The sequence below is a fragment of the Oryctolagus cuniculus genome, chromosome 18 (genome assembly GCF_964237555.1).
Source record: "Oryctolagus cuniculus chromosome 18, mOryCun1.1, whole genome shotgun sequence".
NCBI classification, from domain to species: domain Eukaryota; kingdom Metazoa; phylum Chordata; class Mammalia; order Lagomorpha; family Leporidae; genus Oryctolagus; species Oryctolagus cuniculus.
The window spans coordinates 23,573,856-23,593,030 of record NC_091449.1 but is presented as its reverse complement, the minus strand read 5'-3'; the positions used below and the strand labels follow the sequence as shown (position 1 = coordinate 23,593,030).

At 57.6% G+C, this 19,175-nt stretch overlaps 1 protein-coding gene across 1 annotated transcript; it reads left to right on the top strand.

The window, feature by feature from the left end:
• Positions 1-2,061: 2,061 nt before the first annotated feature.
• LOC138846719 (USP6 N-terminal-like protein) lies at positions 2,062-7,468 on the top strand. The gene is made up of 6 exons (XM_070063276.1): positions 2,062-2,223; positions 2,668-2,775; positions 3,858-3,967; positions 4,742-4,790; positions 5,782-5,902; positions 6,531-7,468. The coding sequence occupies exons 1-6, from the start codon at positions 2,185-2,187 to the stop codon at positions 6,632-6,634; spliced, it is 531 nt and encodes a 176-aa protein (XP_069919377.1). The 5' UTR covers positions 2,062-2,184; the 3' UTR covers positions 6,635-7,468.
• Positions 7,469-19,175: the final 11,707 nt, after the last annotated feature.

The following is a 19,175-nucleotide window of genomic DNA, read 5'->3' as shown; positions in this document are numbered from 1 at the left end:
GATGTGGTGGAGCTCTGAGTGCTGCCCCTGTGTGCAGAGTGTGTACACAGTCGTCTCATTCCTCCCGCTCTGCTGGTCACCAGTGTTGAATGGGCCTGGGTGTGAGTCTGTGTCTGGACACGGGTTCAAGACTAGGTGTCGGGTCAGCTGGTATCAGGTGGGCAGGGAGGCCGGCTCTGAGAGCCCCAGAGATGCGGGAGCTGGGAGCAGGCCAGGGAGCCCCGTAGACTTGGGACTTGGGCCCCCTGGAGGACACGTGGCTGCCAGCCTGGGGGAGGAGCATCCTTTCCAAGGGCAGGGGAGGCAAGGTGGGGGCTGTCCTTCCCCAACCGTCCGTAGTCAATGAGCTCTGCACAAGTCATAATCCAAGGACCCGGCCACCAGGTGCCCGCCTGCCTGGCTGTGTGGCTGCCCCACCTCTGACCAGGGGGACAGCCCTCAAAGCAGCATTCCTGTGGGCTCCCCAGTGCTGGCTCCCATGTGCGTGTGTGTCTTACAGATTGGATATGAACGCCCTGAGGTCCCGGAGGGCCCAGGAGCGAGCAGAGCTCATCAATAAATATGAGCAGGTACTGGCCAGGGTGCTGGGGGAGGAGGTGGGGCCCTGCCTCAAGGACTGTGCCTGTGAGAGCCAGACCCCGCCTCCCTGGGGACACGGGGGAGGGGGCAGGTGGACAGCTCCCCCAGTGACTTCTCATCCGGGTCCCCTCTCGGCTGCAGGGACGCCGAGGAGCGGCACTGTTGGTGCCCGAAGAAGAGGACGATGAGGGCGGCTGCCTCGTCCCAGACAGGCTTGGGTTCCTGCAGTGAGTCCTCCACACCCCAGCTCACCCCAGGGCGGGACTGGGGTCAGAAACCCCAACATGAGGCGGCACACCTGTCCCCGGCCCCGACCTTGAGCCCAGCTGTGGTCACAGGCAGTCACTGGTCAGCATTTGGGGGCAGGAGTCGGACGTGGAGGCTGTTCCCACAGATGTCGGGGAGAGAGGCCCCGTTGCTGGAGGGTGGGCTCCGGTGACCTGGAGGGATGGAGCCATCTCGGGCCATCTCTGGCATGACTCAGCAGCCCACCTTAGCACGGGGATAAGGGCTTCTGCCTCCATGTTGTGCCAGAACCTGGAGAATAAGCAGGAGCAGAGTGGTGGAGAGATGGCCAGGGTCCGGGCTGACAGAGGAGGGGGTGAGGTGGGGCGCATGACCTCAGGAGGCCAGGGCACGGGGGGAGGGTGGGCAGTGGGGGACCCTGAGGGGTGTGGGGGTCCCAGGTACCTCGAGCCCCAGGTGCACACTCACAGCACTGAGCATCTCTCAGGCAGGCCACCCAGACTCGGTCAGTTCCAGGGTGACGTCCTGGGCAGAGCTGATGTGGGGATATAGCTGCCTCAGCCCTGGGCAGCCTGGCCCTGCTCAGGACAGCCAGCCCCCAACCGCTGTGGGGGGCTGCCACACACCCACGAAGGTGGACCTCTGACAGGCCTGGAGCCCCCCACTGGCAGCAAGGGCCCCTGCCTGGCCCTAGGCTCCCTGTGCTCATGGTCACCAGCCCCTCCCTCCCCATCTCAGTCCCCTGGGCTGAGAGGATGAAGCTGGTCCTTCCCTGGCCCACTAGGGAGGTCGCGGTGCCTGTTGTGGTCCTGTCCTCACCTCTCCGCCTCCCTTGCTTTCCAGTGAGCAGAAGCTGCCCCAAGACAGCACCCCGGGGGCAAAGGTAAGGACAAGTCCTTGGCCATGGGCCAGTCATCTGGAAGCAGAGCTGGGCAGAGGGGGCACGTGGGGCTCGGCAGTGGTGAGTGGGAGCGCCATAAGGTCCTGCGATGCGGTACTTATACGGCACCTGCTGACATCTTACCACACTCACCTGTCCCAGAAGTGAGCCGCAGCTCAGGGGTGTCTGCTGTCGGCCGCCCTGACTCATTGGCATGGTTGGGAGTGACCTGGCTGGAGCTCAGGGGCTCTCCTTGACGAAGGGGCAGCTCGGGTCAGAGGCCAGGCCACCGATGCTCCCCCAGACAGAAGATCTGGGGCTCACGGTCTGTGCCTTTTCTGGCTCCTTCCATTTGAGCGCCCACAGAGCTCCTGAGCTGCATCCGAGGGCCCCTCTCAGAGCCCCAAGCTGGGCTCACGCCATCCTGTCTCGTTTTCCAGCGTAAACAGGAGGTAAGAAGGATCCAGAAGTGGATAAAGATGATCAAGAACCATAGTAAATACCGCGGCAGTGACAAGGTACCGTGGCGATGAGGGCCCCTCGGGAACACTGAGAGCTGAATTGGGGTTTGAGCAGTGCCCATTCCTGTGCCAGGCACCGCCTGCCTCTCAGATGCCCAGGGGCAACTGTCCAGCCCCTACGGACACAGGTCATGGGCACACCTCCCCATACACACAGGACACTGTCCTGGTAGAAAATCTGAAGTCACTGCTGAAGACAATCCCGGATGCAGGGCAGGCGTGGTTCCAGGAGCCCTGTAGCGGCCACTCCGTACACGGCAGAGCCGGTGCCCCTGAGCCCTTGGCCCTCCAGTCACTGTGGGTCATAAGGCCCCCCTCTGGGCAGATACTCCCTCTGCCAATACACAGGGAGCCCCTGGCTTCTCCCTCTGCTGTCTCACCCTGCGCTGCCTCCACGAGTGGCCACGTTCAGCACTCACCAGAGCCTCCTCTCTCCTGTAGTTTCAGCGCAGAATCTACAAAGGCATCCCTGCCCAGGTGCGCGGGAAGGTGTGGGCCGTGATGCTGGAGGTGGACAAGAGGAAGGCCCAGAACGCGGGCAAATACGCGGTACGGCTCTGCACTCAGCCCAAGGGGGCCCGGCCTGCTCGGGCCTGCTCAGGAGCCTGAGTCTCCGTGGAGGACCGTCCCTCACTGAGCCCTCGGGAGCCTCCTCCCCATCCTGCCTTCCTCTCCCTAGATCCTAGTCAGTGCCTCCTCCACGTCTCCTCAGACCCAGCTGGGACTGGACAGGTGTGTTTTGTGCCAGAGGCTTTAACCTGCTCTCTGCTGAGCTCACCTGGGCAGCTTGGCATACGGCCAGAAGAGAGGACTTGCTGGTCCCTGATGGGCGGGGTCTCCCAGGATGAGATCACAATGGTGTGAGGTAGGGAGCCCCACAGGCTCTGTGCTAACATGGCCTGCCCGCAGCTGGCCGGCCCTCACCTAGGCCTGCCCACAGCTGGCCCTGCCTTCACATGGACTTGCAGCCCCTGGCATTGCCCTTGCCTGGAGAGGCCGCTCCAATGGTCACACAGCTCTCAATGCTTCTGGGAAAGGAGGGAGTGAGGACTGGTGTGGGCAGAGGGCTGTCAGCTGCAGCTGGCTCTCATGGCCCCTGGCTGCCATCAGGGAGCAGGGCCCAGCTGTGTGGCCCACCCTGCCTCCCCCAAGTCTGCAGTCTGGGGCTGGCCCTGGGAGCTGGGCCTGGAGACAGTCATTGCCCAGGCTCAGCTCCAAGCTAAGGGCGGCTTGCAATGTCGAGATGGAGATGGGCCCCTCCAGCAGGGGGCAGCATGGAGCAGTGGTCAGGCTGTGGCTGACTCCTGGAGGGCAGGGCCTGAGATGTCAGTGAGAAGGCTCAGAAGCCTGGCTGGGGGCAGACCACGTCGTGCTGAGAGCTGAGGCAGGCAGGGGGAGTGCACAGGGACCTTTCAGAGCCCCTGTCTGCTGCTGACCGTCAGGGTTACGTGGGCACTGAGGCAAGTTAGGGAGCCCATGACCCTCCCTCAAGGCGGGACCCAGAAAGGAATGAGCGCTTGCAGGGAACTCCCTGTCAGCCAGAAGAGCTGACGTGGACTTGAGGTCCTTGTGTGGCAATGGGGCTTGTGCAGTTCTTGAGGCTGCCCCTCCCCCTCGTCCCTGCCCTGCAGGAGATGAAAGAGCTGGCCAGGCTGGGCGCCACTCACTTCCATCACATCGACTCCGCCATCGCATGGACTTTCAGAAACCACCTCATGTTCCGGGAACGTTACGGAATGAAGTGAGGCCTCTGGGCTGGGGAGGACCCGCGGGTGGGAGGAGCAAGGGTCCTGGGGCACATGGGGTCCCTAGGGAAGATTGGGTGCAAGCCTAAAACAGTTCATTGAGCACAGAAAACAAACTTGCCTTTTCTATAGTACACAAACTTTCCCAAAGACACTGTGGAGAGAATGAAATGAAAAGAAACACCAGGGGAGACAATAGTAGCAATCTATCTAATAAAGGTGTTGTTTCCAGAATATTCAAGGAGCCCTTCAACTCAGTCACAAGGAAGCAGTGGGCAGCCCCCCAGTACCCCGGGAACACAGGCTCGGGGGGGACCCTTCATGAACGCACACACAATTCACCTCCTCAGCGCATGAACACACGCTTATTCCCTACACCACAAAGGGGCACCAGCGCACAGCTGTGGGAGGGGGGAACTAAAACCACTGAGGACGCCGGGTGCTGCTCCCTACAAGGCTGAACGTGCATGGGAGGCTGACTCTGCACAGCTTGGACCCACGGGACTGCACTCCCACAGTGGGACGCTCACCTGTGCCCTGAACACCCACCTGGGAAATGAAAGTGCACGTGACTGCGCCCTGGGAGGTGTGCGTGTCCCTGCAGGCGGCGCTCACCCACACGGTGGACAACACGCAGGTGCCCTGACGACGTCACTGCGCATGAGCAGAGTGTCACGGGCCCTGCGTGTGGCTGTCAGGCTCTGTTAGGCAGAGCTGCACTGAGAGCCTCGGCAGCACAAGACACACGGCCTCTGTCCTCTCTCTTCCAGCCAACAGGCCTTATTCCACATACTGATGGCCTATTCCGTCTACAATCCTGTGAGTATTCTGGGATCATAGCGCAGGTGCTATCCCGGCAGTCCCTGCAGGGCACCCCTGGTCACAAAGATCCCAGCCTGGGTTGAGGGGGCCTCGCTCATCCACAGCTCTGAGGAAGAGCGGTGGAGGCCAGGCTCTGAGCCTCTTGGACCCAACCTCAAGTTCTGGGAGGAGAAAGGCAGCCTTCTCCTGGGCTGGTCTCCAGACCCCAGGAGCTTGGCCGTGTTGGGATGCCCCTCCCAGGACTAGCATTCCACGCAGTGGGGCGGGGGGCGAAGGCAGGGCAGATCAGGTGTACGACTTTGCTCTGGGTCCCACTGATGCCATTACACCCACCAGCCCTGTGGTTGGACCCATGGGCCTGAATCCCACTCTGTACAGCGCCACTGCCACAACCACCCACTCAGACTTTCCCATGAGTGGAGCAGGCGCAGGGCTCCATGGGTGACCCAGCAAGGCCTGGACATCCCCACCCCCCTGACCTGCCACTGGCCAACCCTGCCTGGTGCCCTGGTTCCCAGGGGGGCCTGGCATTCAGGAAGCCCAGGCCTGCACCCATGCCAGAGGCACACCTCCTGTTCCGGTCCTGGTAGCACTTCCTGGCTTACTTCTTCCTCATGTGAGAAAGGGCCACCGGCTCACCTGCAGAGCTCAGGGGTCCAGAAGCTTCCATGGGCATGGATCTGGATTCCCACAGCAACCTGGCCCATGCTGACATCTTGGGGGTAACAGGTGTCCATACTTGAGCTCTCCCCCTGTGCTGCCTAAGCTCAGGCCCTGCAGGATTCCCTCCAGGAACTTGGAGAACTTCTCTGGGCTCCAATTCTTGGGCAGCTGACACCAAGTGGCAGGATTCAGGCACAGGGGCTCCCTGTGCCTAAATCTTCCTGGACCCTTCAGTGGGTGACCCTGATCTGCCTGAGAGGTGGGCCATCCTAGGATATCATTCTTGCCAGGGGAGGTCTCCTAAAGGTATTCTGGGATCTTGCAGGAGGTGGGCTACAGCCAGGGTCTGAGCCATGTGGTGGCGCTGTTGCTCATGTATATGCCCGAGGAGGACGCTTTCTGGGCCCTGGTGCAGCTCATGGAAAGCAGGAAGCACGCGATGCACGGTAGGTGGATGGCGTGTGGGGCCCAGTGCATGCAAGTCCGTGCACGGCCCTCACTGGCTCCTGAATGTGCAGGACAGTGTCACAGTGTGGGGGGGGGGGCTCCCAGGAAGCCAGGGCTGGCAGAGGCCTCCCAGACTGAGCCAGCCCCCTTCTTTTACCACCACCCAAAGGCCCTGCAGCTTGGCCATGGCCATCCTGGGTGTGAGAACCTTCAGAACAAGGGGTCCTGTCCTTGTCCAGTGACTCAGGTCGATTCTGACTCTTCTGCCTCACATGTCCGTACACAACTCTCAAGCACAGAGCCACACCCAGGGAACTTGTGGAAGGCAGCATCCCCTGTAGGGTCACCCCTCCTCGCTCCTGAGTCTTGGAATGGTCAGGAGGCACCCAGTCTGACTTGCACCCACCCCAGCGGGCTCCAGGGGGCAGCCAGGCCTGGGCTGCACACAGTCACCCACCTGCACCCACCTCCCAAGCAGATCCTCTGCCCTGGCCACGTTCATCCCCACCTGCCCCTGGTCCAGCCTCCCCTGACCCTCAATGCTCAGAAGCACCCCACCCAGGCCTGGGGCTCTCCAGCCTTCCTAGGAGGAGGCTCTCACGTGGGGGTGTGGCTGATTCTACTCAGGTTTCTACAAACCAAACACCCCCAAACTGGAGCGATTCCAGCAACACCTGGGGCTCATTGTGCATCGCGTGCTCCCCTCCCTGGAGAAACACCTGGTAAGTTAAGCATCTCCTTTCTCCTCTTGGGGGCTCTGGGCTCATGGGACTGCTTCCTGAGCCAGGGGAGGCCACATCCTCACCAAAACTTTCCTTGGTTACGGGGGTCCACGGCAGCTTGGGTGTTGGTTTGTTGTCCAGCACTTGGTCCCCCAGAGTTGGCGTAGATTGAAGGGAGACGCTGTCCCCAGAGCAGAGTGGAAGGAGGGACCTGTGTCCCTTCAGGAACCTGCATGGCTGGGAGGGGGGATGCCCCTGCTGCTGGGCTTCCTGCACCCAGGGGCTCTGCCCCAGGGCTCAGATTAGAGGGAGTCAGGCCTGGGCCCTGGGCCCTGGGCCCTGAGCCCCCTCTGCCTCTGCCTTTTCTTAGGAGAAGGAGGGTGTGTGCCTGGAGGATTCCACCACCCACTGGTACATCCAGTGCTTCCTGGATGGGGTAAGTGCCCCGGGGACCCCTTGCCCAGGGAAGCTCCTGCCCCAGTGCCTGGTTCTCTGGTGCTGGTGGCCTGTGACTCTGAGCTCCCCCAGCCCCAGCAGACACAGGAGGGAGCCTGCTGTGCAGACCAGGCAGGCCCTGTCCAGCCCTGCTAAGGGTGGTCCAAGCTGAGGCTGAGCCTCAGAGCCAGCAAGGAGGGGACAGGTCCCACCAGGACCTATCCTGAGAGCCTGGCAAAGGCCAGAGCCCTACAGTGAGAGGCAGGAGATCCATAGACCCCCCGAGGCAGAGGCTGGTGGCAGCACAGCCCAAGGGCTGACCCCTCCCCAGGTCCCTGGGGTGTCTGGCATCTCCAGTGTGGCTTCCAAAGTGTGCAGACCCCCCAGGGTCCAGGACAGGACATGGTCATCCTCTCTGGGTCTGGTTCGCTGAGTGGGCAGGGATGTGGCCATGAGGCATGGCCTCCCCTCCCCTCCCAGGAGGAACTTTGGCCTTCTTGTGTGATCAGCCTCCTGGAGTCTCCCTCTGTCCTAGGGGAGTGACACTGCACACCCACCCCTGTGGGCCCTGCTGAGGCCCTGATGGGCGGGTCCTCCAATGCCTCTGTCCCCAGGTGCCGTTCCCCCTGGCTCTGAGAATATGGGATATATACATCCTGGAGGGCGAGCACGTGCTCCCGGCCATGGCATACACGGCCCTCAAGATCCATAACAGTGAGTCCTCAGGGCCCACAGAGGCCCGGGTGCTGGGGACGGAGGAGCTGGGGGTCCCCTGCCTGTCCCTCGTGAGCAGGGCTTGAGGGAGGGATGAGGGGGTTTGGGAGGCCTGGGTTCCCTTCAGGAGGGCACTGAGAATCCCCCTGTTGCATCCCCAATCCCAGGCCCCCACAGACCACAAGGAGAAGTGGCCAGGGTCATCGCACTGGAAATTGGCCCCTGAGCAGTCCCTCTAGTGCTTGGCGTGACACCCAAGGGTGTCCAAGGGTGTCTGCAGCCCATGTCTGGTGCTGGGACAGGGCTTGGAGCAGCCATGGTGGCTGCGCCATCCCTAGGGCCCCTCCCAGCCTGACACCCACCCCCATGTCTAGAGCGCCTGCTGAAGATGCCCCGGGACCACCTCCGGGAGTTCCTGCAGGTGACCCTGAAGCAGGCCTGGTCTCTGAGCGAGGACGCGGTCATCAGGCAGCTGCGGGCCTCCATGCGTGAGCTGGGGAAGCTCCAGTGCCTCCTGCCTCCCGAAGGTGAGTCCAGCACACAGCCCCGTCCCATGCTCCCTTGGGGGAGTCAGTAGTGGGAGTGCCAGGCCCTGACATCCCCGCCCAGGGCCTCACCTCTTCCTGGTCCTCCTTGTCCTCCCCGGGCTCAGCAGTTCTGCTTTCTGAAGCTCTGTCAGCATGGCCTGGCAGGGCCTCGGGCAGCTTCCCAGAATCCTCCTGTGGGTGCCGGCTCTCCCCCCACGACTCTGGGGCCGGGCCGTGGAGCTGTCCTCAGGACATTTGTGGCTCTGGCTCCTCGGCTGACCCCCACTCTGGACTGGATTGGAGGCCCCGCCTTGAGCTACCCTGCCCAGGTCTGGAGCAGGTGCCCTGGCTCAGTGCCCCCAGGAGCCTGGAGCACAGCTGGACCCCCACTCCAGCAAGATGAGAAGTGGCCCTGCCTGCCCAGGGGGCCCCTCCCCAACTGACCCCACACAGCCTCCTGGCCCGATGACCACAGCTGTCTGCACACAGGACCCTCCTAGGACAGGGGTGGGCGGGGCTCCCACCTGCATGTGGGCAGGGCTAGAGGGAGGTGGGGCTGTGGGAGACCCTGTGCAGTGATGTAAAGCCTGCCGGCACTGGATCCCCTTCAGCCATCTGAGAACCCCTGGAAGGCCCAGGTGCCCTGAGCCCAGTTGTGGGGGCCGAGTGCACTCCTGCGAGCAGGGCTGGGCACAGAGGCAGGGCTGGGGGCCCCCGAGGCAGAACTCAAGAGTGTGGGCTCTGCAGCCCTAGCCTCGGGCCAACAGAAGGCAGCGGGACCCGGAGCATCGCTGGCTTCTGGGCTCTAGTGGGGAGGGGTCCCCGTGCTCATCCCCTGCTGCTGCTGCCATCATGGACCTGAGCGCCTGGGTCCCCATGCAGAGCAGAGATGGGCTTGTCCCAGCTCTAGAGGCTCTAAGTGGGGGCCCAGGTGCAGGCTGTCCAGGCACTGGGGAGGCCCCACTGTGCCTCCAGGTGCTGCCTCCTTGGGTGCTCCTGGGACAGTAGCGGTGACAGCCCAGTCTCACCAGGAAAGAGACAGTGGCCCAGGGGCAGAGGACACAGGGCACCCCTGCCACCTCTTTAGAAACTGCATTCCCTGTCCCCAAGGGCCTGAACCAGACTCCATGTCTGCCCCACAGCCCCAGCTCTCACCCCCATCATCTTAGGCTCAGTTCCTTTCCAGCCATGTAGGAGGGACTCAGATGCGGGAAATCAGCCAATGCACTGTTAGGGCGCAGCAGGTCAGGTGGGGTAGGTGATGGGGTCCTGAGTTGGTGCCTGGGTCCCCAGAGATGAGAGTGAGGCAAGGAGTTCAGGGCCATCCACCCTGTGGGGCTGTGCAGGAGGAGCCGGTGGTGTCCCAGGGCTCCCCTTGCCCGGGCTGCACACACCCTCCCCTCTGGGGCCAGCAGCCTGGAAGAGTCCTCAGCGTCACACGTGGTGATGGGGACCCCAGGATGAGGTCGGGGCAGGCACCCTGCAGGCCAGACGGGGGCTGTGGAGAAGCAAACCGCGTCTCTTCTCCTTCCAGCCAAGGCCATCGAACAGTGCAGCAGGCCCCTGGGGCAGGCACGCGTCCCCCAGATGCACCTTCCTGCCCCCACTGCTCCGAAGGCCAAAATCACCATTCAGGACACAGTGGCAGTGTGGGAGCAGACCAGGGGTCCCGCTACCCGTGCAGTGATGATCCGTCCTCCAGAAAGCTTTGGCCTCCGCATCACCAAGAGGGAAGGCATGGAGGAGGAGGAGAGCTGGGAAGGCAGCCCAGAGCCCCTCGGCCTGGGCTCCCCTGTGGGGACCGCAGAGTCTCCAGGTTCTGCCAGCCCCACGGAGTCTCCAAAGTGCTCGAGGTGGGGAGGCCTGTGCCAGTGCGCCAGTCTCCCTAACCTGAGCGGGCCAGAGCACAGGGAGGACGACTCCTCCGACGCTGGCAGCCGGGAGGGCCTGTGGATGTGGGCTCCTCCACAGGCCTCAGAGCCCCCAGAACCAGGGCCCATGCAGGCTGTCCCCGCCTGGGGGCCACAGCTGAAGACTCCCCCCTACTGGCATGGCAGCCCCATGCACTCTGGGGACAGTCACGGGCTGGAGCCGGCCAGAGCCAGCCCTGGGATGGGAGACCAGGCCCACATGCCCTCCCTGGCCAGAGGCCTCCTTACCTCTTATTCAACGGGGCACCTGGATGATGGGTGCCTCCTAGAAGAGAGGCCGAGTCCAGCATCTGTCCTGCCCAGGCTGGGCAGCAGCCTTCCGTGTGTCTTCACGGCATCCTATGCACTTGGTTGAGCCCCCACCGCCCAGGCTCTTCCTGGGGCCAGGACACCCTGACACTGGAAGACAACAGCCATGCCAGGAGCCACTGTACTCTCCTCCCCGCCCCCTCCCCCACCGCCACCCTCAGGTGGTGCTGAGTCTGTATTAAATTGTTCCATGGAAACGAGTTTGCTCCAGTTTGTGACCCCGGCGCCCAGCGGCAGCAAGCTTCCCCATGTTCCTGGGGAGATGGGTGGTTCCACAGCCCCCAGCCCCAGGCAGAGACCCGCTCAGGACCCTGCAGGCAATGCCTGAGATTCAGCTGTGCCCTGTGGGAACTGGGTCAGGGTGGGAGAGCAGCAGCTGTGAGTGCCCGTGACCTCTGGGACAGATCAGCACAATAGGAACAGCCGTGGTTGGAGGGCCTGTGTCACCTCTGTGCTCTCCCCTAGACCTGGGCGGCCGTGGCTGCAGCATCCCTGGCTTGACCCCACATGTCTCTCACAGGTATGGGATACCTGTGTCACACTGTATGTTCCAGGACCTCAGGAAGGAATTAAATTCCTGTGGTGTATACGCTGGCCCGTTATCAGTCTTTATTTTCCAGGGGACACCGAGGACCAGCAGGGCTGACTTAACCGCCTTTATCACATTTCTAGCCTTTTCTCCGGATTGGGCTGCTGCAAATACAGCCTTTGAATAAGTATCTCCCACCACTTGGACAAACTTAAGTTGACCCAAGGAGTTCATGTGGGTGAAGTCCACTTGCCAGAGCTTCTTAGGAGCAAGTCCTCGCGGGTTCACTCCTGCTTGTAGCAGTGGGGCTGACGGGGCGAGGGGGCACAATTCTTGCAAGAGTGCACTAGGTGTTTGCATTGGCTCATTGTTAGCTCCGGGAAAAGTGATTTTGTGTTGCTTTCTGCCATATGAAGTTTTTGGTGTAGAATAGGGGCTTGTTCTAGGTGTCTGATGGCAGCCAAGTTGCAGGAGATAAGATGATCGACCTTTTCATTGCCTTGGGAAACTCACATAACAAGCAGCAAGTATGACCTGCAAACCAGCGTAAGCACAGCAATGGAGTTTTTTTTCTGAACTTGAGCCTTGAACCCCCTGGGCGGTTTAAAGGGCCCTGTGCCTCCATCAGCACCAGCAGGTGGTATCGGGAGAGAGGCATCTCCCCAGACTGAGTTGTCCCGAGCCCTTCCAGCCCCTGAGGCTGCAGCCCTACAGGCCCACACGCCGGGTCACCAAGGGGCGGTGCTGCTCTGCCTAGACCCTCCAGAGAGCTCCCCCAGCCTCCGATGCAGGAGCACAGTGTGTTGGCTCCAACAAGACGAGGGTGTCCATGGAAACGCTAGCAGAAGCGAGCCCGAGACAGCTGCTTGTGCTCTTATCTGGAACCTGGTGAGCAGCAAGACGAGTAACTTAATATCAGGTTATAACCATGAATAAAACCCCACATGTGAGTGCATCCTGATACAAACAGATAACTGCATAAGCAGACGGATGGAGAAGAGACAAATACTCCTGAGAGAGACCCTAAGTAGTCAATGGCTGACTCCGCTCCAGCAGGGGGAGCTACTGCCCCTCCCTGACAGATGTGGACAGTCCTCTGGTGATAACCCGTGGTCAGCCACAGCTGTCATGCACCTGGATGCCAGGTGACAAGAAGGGACCTGATTTCTTTGGTTTTCTTTCCAAACTCCCCAACCCTAGTCCAAACTCCAAAGAGAGCACAGTGTAGGGGACATTGGGTCATCCCTGGCCAGGCCTCCCCTAGAGTGGCAAGGTCAGAAAACCCAGGACAGGCTGAGAAAGCTCCCAGCCCCGAGGACAGGTGGACAACGGGCAGCTGGCACTCAGCTCTGGGTGCTTCTTTGCCTAAAGCAGTTGCCGGATGTGAATCCTGTTTGGCACAGGGTTCTCCCTGGGCTCGAAATAATTGTGTGTCTTTTCTGCTCTGATGCCCAGCAAACCGTATTCTGTCATTGTTGGTGATAGAGTGCCTCCAGCCAAAACAAAACAAAAGTGCTTAATCTTGAATTCACTTGGAAGGCAGAGTCACAGAGAGGCAGAGAGAGAGAGAGCGAGCGAGAGAGAGAGAGAGCAAGAATTTCAGTCCGTTGGTTCACTCCCCAAATGGCTGCAATGGCAGCTGGGCCTCCTCTGGGTCTCCCATTTGGGTGCAGGGGCCCAAGCACTTGGGTCATCTTCCACTGCTTTCCCAGGCCATTAGCAGAGAGCTGGATGGGAAGTGGAGCAGCCGGGACTGGAACTGGAGCCCACATGGGATACCGGCACAGCAGGCAGCAGCTTTACCCATTAAGCCACAACATGGACCCTAATTTTGACATATTGTGACATGTAAAACCTGCACTTTTAAAAATGTGAGGGGCTGGCTTGTGGCTCAGTGGGTTTAAAGCCCAGGCCTGTGGTGTTGGCATCCCATATGGATGCTGGCCAAGTCTGGCTGTTCTGCTTCCAATCCAGCTCCCTGCCATGGCCTGGGAAAGCAGTAGAAGATGGCCCAAGTCCTTGGGCCTCTGCACCTGCGTGGGGGACCCAGAAGAAGCTCTTGGCTTCTGGCTTCTAATCAGCACAGCTCCGGCCATTTTGGTCATTTGGGGAGTGAATCAGCAGATGGAAGACATTTCTCTCTCTCTCTTTCTCTATCTCTCTAACTCTGTCTTTCAAATAAATAAAATAAGTCTTTTTTTTTAAAAAATTAATGTGAGGCAATATCTACACATTCACAAAAGACCTTCAAAAACGTAGTGGAAGCTGCATTTTATGAAAAAGTCATGTGACTTTCGAAATTTTTGCACTGAAATAAGCTTACTGTTTTTTTTTTTTTTAAGATTCGTTTATTTATTTGAAAGTCAGAATTACACACAGAGAGGAGAGGCAGAGAGAGAAAGAGAGACAGAGGTCTTCGATCTGCTGGTTCACTCCTCAACTGGCCCCCATAGCCACAGGTGTGCCGATCCGAAGCCAGGAGCCAGAGCTTCTTCCTGGTCTCCCACGCAGGTGCAGAGGCCCAAGGACTTGGGCTATCTTCTACTGCCTTCCCAGGCCATAGCAGAGAGCTGGATGGGAAGTGGAGCAGCTGGGACTCAAGCTGGCTCCCATATGGGATGCCAGCACTGCAGGAGGAGGCTTTAACTCACTACGCCAGAGCCACAGCACCAGCCCCAGCTTACTGTGTTTAAAAAGGAATTATTGGGGCCAGCGCAGTGGCCCAGTGGGTTAACGCCCTGGCCTTAGGGACCGGTGTCCCATATGGGCACCGGTTCTAGTCCCAGCTGCTCCTCTTATGATCTAGCTCTCTGCTATGGCCTGGGAAAGCAGTAGAAGATGGCCCAAGTCCTTGGGCCCCTGCACCCGTGTGGAAGGCACAGAAGAAGCTCCTGGTTCCTTGCTTCAGATCGGCTCAGCTCTGCCTGTTGCGGCCATCTGGGGAGTGAATCAGTGGATGGAAGACCTCTCTCTCTCTCTCTCTCACTGTCCACTCTGCCTGTCAAAGAAAAAAAAATAGAGTAATTATCCAGACTTACTTCCTATAATTAATTGACTTTGACACTTATTATCAGGACTTCTACCATGCACTGCTCATTCAAAATATTTGATTCTGATTAATTTTTAGAAGCCTATAGTATTTCTTTTTTGTTTGTTTTTTCATCTATAGTATTTTGAGCAGGAGAATCTTCAGAGCCCATGATCCAGAGAATTCTTTCTGTGACTATCACATATTGGTTTTTTTGTTTTCCTTTTTAAATATTTATTTATTTATTTATTTATTTGAAAGGCGTAGTTACAGAGAGGCAGAGATAGAAAGAGAAAGAGAGAGAAAGAGAGAGTCTGCAAAATTACTCTTTTTTTTTTCTTTGACAGGCAGAGTGGACAGTGAGAGTGAGAGAGAAAGAGAGAGAGAGAGATAAAGGTCTTCCTTTGCCGTTGGTTCACTCTCCAATGGCCACTGCGGCTGGCGCACCACGCTGATCCGATGGCAGGAGCCAGGTGCTTCTCCTGGTCTCCCGTGGGGTGCAGGGCCCAAGCACTTGGGCCATCCTCCACTGCACTCCCGGGCCACAGCAGAGAGCTGGCCTGGAAGAGGGGCAACTGGGACAGAATCCTGTGCCCCGACCGGGACTAGAACCCGGTGTGCCGGCACCGCTAGGTGGAGGATTAGCCTGGTGAGCCGCGGTGCCAGCCTGGATAATTGCTCTAGATAAAGACACTGTAGGGGCTGGCACTGTGGCGTATTGAGTAAACCCGCTGCCTGCAGTGCCGGCCTCCCATACGGGCACTGGTTCCAATCCAGCTCCTCTCTTTTTTTTTTTTTTAAAGATTTATTTATTTATTTGAAAGAGTTATATAGAAAGATAAGGAGAGAGAGAGAGAGAAAGAGAGAGAGGTCTTCCATCTGCTGGTTTACTCCCCAACTGGCCGCAACAGAGTGAGCTATTCCAATCCGAAGCTAGGAGATAGGAGCTTCCTCTGGGTTTCCCACATGGAAACATGCAGAGAGCTGGATTGGCAGTGGAGCAGCCGGGACTGGAACCAGCACCTCTGCTGTGGCCTGGGAAAGCAGAAGATGGCCCAAGCCCTTGAGAAACTGCACCGCATGGGAGACTGTGGGGAGCAACTCGGACTAGACTGTTACTGGAATTAAGACTTATTCTATGCATCTGCTCTCCCACAATATGGCGCTGAGAAGGGAGAAACAGCTTCTAAGCAGCTGCCTCCAGTTCAACCAATAAACTGTAGGACCTGCTCCTGATTGGAGGAGAGCAGCGTACTCGGCGTGTGGGTAGCAGAGTTGGGATTGGCGGAAAAGGACTATGAAGGAGGAGAGAGACAACATGCACCAGGAACATCTATCTGAAGGAACACCTGTGCAGCCCCCGAGAGAGCCGGCCAGCGGTGTGCCGCTCCCCCGCGGAAGTGGGGAAGGTGGCAGGGGGAACTGCCCTTCCACAGAGGTGGAAGGGATGGTAGCCAACCTGGGAAGAACCAGCAGCAAACCCGGGGAGGGCCGAGCAGACAAAAGAACAGCGCAGGGTCCTGTGTCGTTCCTCCACAAAGAGGGGCAGCGACAGGAGACTGGTAAGAAGCTCTTGGCTCCTGGCTTCAGATTGGCACAGCTCTGGCTGTTGCGGCCAACTGGGGAGCGAACCAGCAGATGGAAGACCTCTCTCTCCCTGCCTCTGCTTCTTCTCTGTGTAACTCCGACTCTCAAATAAATAAATAAATCTTTTTTAAACAAGACATTGCAAATGTTAAAAATTAAAATTTAACCTGTTTTGTTAAAAACAACCTTTTAAAGATAAAAATAACGTGGTTTTTGTTCAATTATTCCAGACTATATTATCACATATAGGGGTAGTGCTAGAAAGAATAGGAAAAAACATGAGAGGACAGAGTAAATACCTGAGATAATAGAGAAATATCTGTTCAAGTGCTTTTCAGTGCAAGAGTAGCTGGTAGAATTAAAGACAGCGTGTGATGTTACAAATCAGTCAGAAACAAGAGTGTAACTCCTCATGCAAAAGGGAGAGCACTGAAAGTAGCCATGAAACGTAAGCCAAAACCTTAGAAGAGAGTGACTGAAATTAGAACACACCAACCACAACCACAAAAAATGGGTTAAATTTATTATAAGAATCTCAGAGTAAAATTTTTTTTTTTGACAGGCAGAGTGGAGAGAGAGAGAGAGAGAGAGAGAGAGAGAGAGAGAGAGAGATCTTCCTTTGCCGTTGGTTCACCCTCCAGTGACTGCTGCGGCTGGCGTACCACGCTGATCAGATGGCAGGAGCCAGGTAATTGTCCTGGTCTCCCATGGGGTGCAGGGCCCAAGCACCTGGGCCATCCTCCACTGCACTCCCTGGCCACAGCAGAGAGCTGGCCTGGCAGAGGGGCAACCGGGACAGAATCCGGTGCCCCGACAGGGACTAGAACCCAGTGTGCCGGCACCGCAAGGCGGAGGAATAGCCTAGTGAGCCAGGATGCCGGCCTGAACTCAGGTATTCTTATATAGGACCTGGCTGCAGCGGCTTTACCACTGCACCAAGGGCCTGCCCCCAATGTTTTTCTTAAGCTTTAGGTGTCTTCGCATCAGGAAAGGAGTGGCAAATCCAGACCCAAAATGCAAAGTCATTGTAATCAGTCATTGCTTTCTTTTTCCACTTAACGTGGCCAACTCTTCCCTGGGCTCTTCTGGGGGTTCCTACAGACCACAGAGCCTGAACCCCAGCTGCTCTGCTCCAAAGTGGCCCAGACACCCAATGGGGACGATATGGCAGCACCATACTACGTCTTCCTTTTTTCCACAACCTTGTTCTCTTTCTACCTGTTTATGTTGTAAAGTTTTAGAATTTTTATTTACATTTGTTTATTTGAAAGGCAGAGAGACAGAGATCTCCTGGCCACTGATCCATTCCCCAAATGTCTGCAACAGCCAGGGCTGGGCCAGGCTGAAGCCAGGAGCCCCAAACTCAATTTGGGTCTCGTGTGTGGGTGACAGGGATCCAAATATTTGGGCTGTCACTTACTCCCTCCCAGGGTCTAGGCGAGCAGGAAGCTGGAATTCAAAGTGGAGCCAGGCCTCAAATCCAGGCACTCTGATAGGGGCTACCAGCATACCAAGCTGTGTCTTCACTGCTGCACCAAATGTCCAAAACAATGGTGCAAGGTCTTTTAAAAAACAAACAAAAAATCTTCCCATTAGCATCAGAGTTGGGGGAGGGGGGAGCAGGTTACAGGTACAGATTCTGAAACTCTGCAGTCTTAAGAGACTGGGTGGCTGCAGCCTCATTTTGAGTATCCATCCCAGTGCAACAGGAGAGAAACAGGACTCATTTAGAAAAATATCAAGCTCCTCACAACTGGACACGTGTCCATTTCTAGCTCCAAACCAATCAGGAGCGAGGAGTGTCAGATCCTCACCGGCAGTGACCCCTGCTGCCCTGGTAGGGACTCCTGAACGTTCAAGCATGCCCAAAATGGCCTCATGTGAACTTTCCGGGGTGATGGTATCAAGCACCATTGCTGTGGTGTGTCGTGTGCAAAAAGAGTGAAAGCCAAATCAGCGGTGCCTGTGCAGATCACCTAGCTGGGTGCCAAATGCTGTCTTGTGCCCGGGGGTTTGAGCCAGATTGAAGTGCCGTGTGTACTGGGGGAACGGGCATGCCTTCCCACCCCCATGAAAGCACCTGTTCGGCTCCCATAGGACAGCAAGTTGATGGAAGCTCACCCTGCTGTGCTGTCCCTGTGTTGGAGCATGAGCGCCCCATAAACCCTTCTGGGTTGCATATTGGCCCCTTGTCAATTTCTATCTGCAAGTGAGCCAAAGACCCTGGGCTTGGTAAGGCCACTGTGATGTACAAATAGTTCTACTTTCTGGAAGCAGGTTTGTGACAATGTTTCAGGATCACCTTTTGCAGCATGAGTTAATCAAAGAAAAAAAGACAAAGGTTGTCCCTTGCAATCTTCATTAAAAAATTTTTATATATTTGAAATGCAAAATGAGAGAGAGAGAGAGAACAGGAAGGAGGAAGGGTGGGAGGCAGGGAGGGAGAGAGAGAGATCTTTCATCCACTGGTTCATTCCCCAAGTGCCCACAGTAGCAGGGCCGAGTCGGGCTGAAAGCAGGAAATACAGCTGCATCTCCCACGTGGGTGGCAGGAACCCAGCACCTGGGCCTTCCCCTGCTGCTTCTCATGCACATCGCAGGAAACTGAACCCAAGTGCAGACGGACACCCCACGCAGGGGCTCCAGCCACCGCGCTGGCACATCGCCTGCCCGTGTTCTCCACCTCCTTTCAGGCTCGGGACCTTCCACGTCTCACCTGTCGACAGGTGTGCTGGCCTGCCAGGTATGTAGCCTGCTTCCTCGCCACCCCCCCCAGCACCAGGTGAACACCATGCTCCCCATCAGCAGCTTCCTGCCTGACTCGCAGGCACACACCTGTCCTTTCCCAAGGTCCTCCTGGGGGACGTCAAGCACACACCTGTGGGGCCTGTAGAATCAAGCTTTTTTTTTTCCCTTGAATTTTTATTTTTTTTAAAGGTTTACTTGAAAGTCAGTTACCGAGAGAGTCGAGCTTATTTTTTAAAACTAGAGGCTTACCTGAACATCTTGCTCCCCCAAGCACAGAACCTAACAATTCCCATGCTCTCTCTAATCTGGTCTTCTACTATTTTGTTGGTTGCCCCAATCAATTAACACATTTCCACATAGAGCTTAAGAAACCTTGTGCCCACCCCCACCCCCCATTGAAATATTAAGGAATTCAGCTGTAAAAGCTTCCTGGCCCAGCATTTGGGGGGGGGTGTCGAGGTTTCTTTCATTTTTTAAAAAAATATTATTTATTTATTTGAGTGCTAGTTAGAGAGAGAGGGAAAGACAGAGAGAAAGGTCTTCCATCAGCTGGTTCACTCCCCAGATGGCCAGAGCTGGGCCAATCAGAAGCCAGGAGCTTCTTCTGGGTGCGGGGACAGAGCCTTCCAAGTGAGAACTCTGGTGGCTGCTTCAGTCACAGGAGCTGCAGACCCCGGCCCACTCAGAGGACGGGGTCGTGCACACTTCCGCTAAGACAAGCAAGCCCCGCACAGAGACCTGG

Excerpts from the sequence above, each read along its gene's own strand:
- LOC138846719 (XM_070063276.1), top strand. The coding sequence starts at position 2,185 with ATGATCAAGAACCATAGTAAATACCGCGGCAGTGACAAG. Across the intron at positions 2,776-3,857 it reads AGAACGCGGGCAAATACGCG|GAGATGAAAGAGCTGGCCAG; the intron begins GTACGGCTCTGC and ends CCTGCCCTGCAG. Across the intron at positions 4,791-5,781 it reads CCTATTCCGTCTACAATCCT|GAGGTGGGCTACAGCCAGGG; the intron begins GTGAGTATTCTG and ends GGGATCTTGCAG.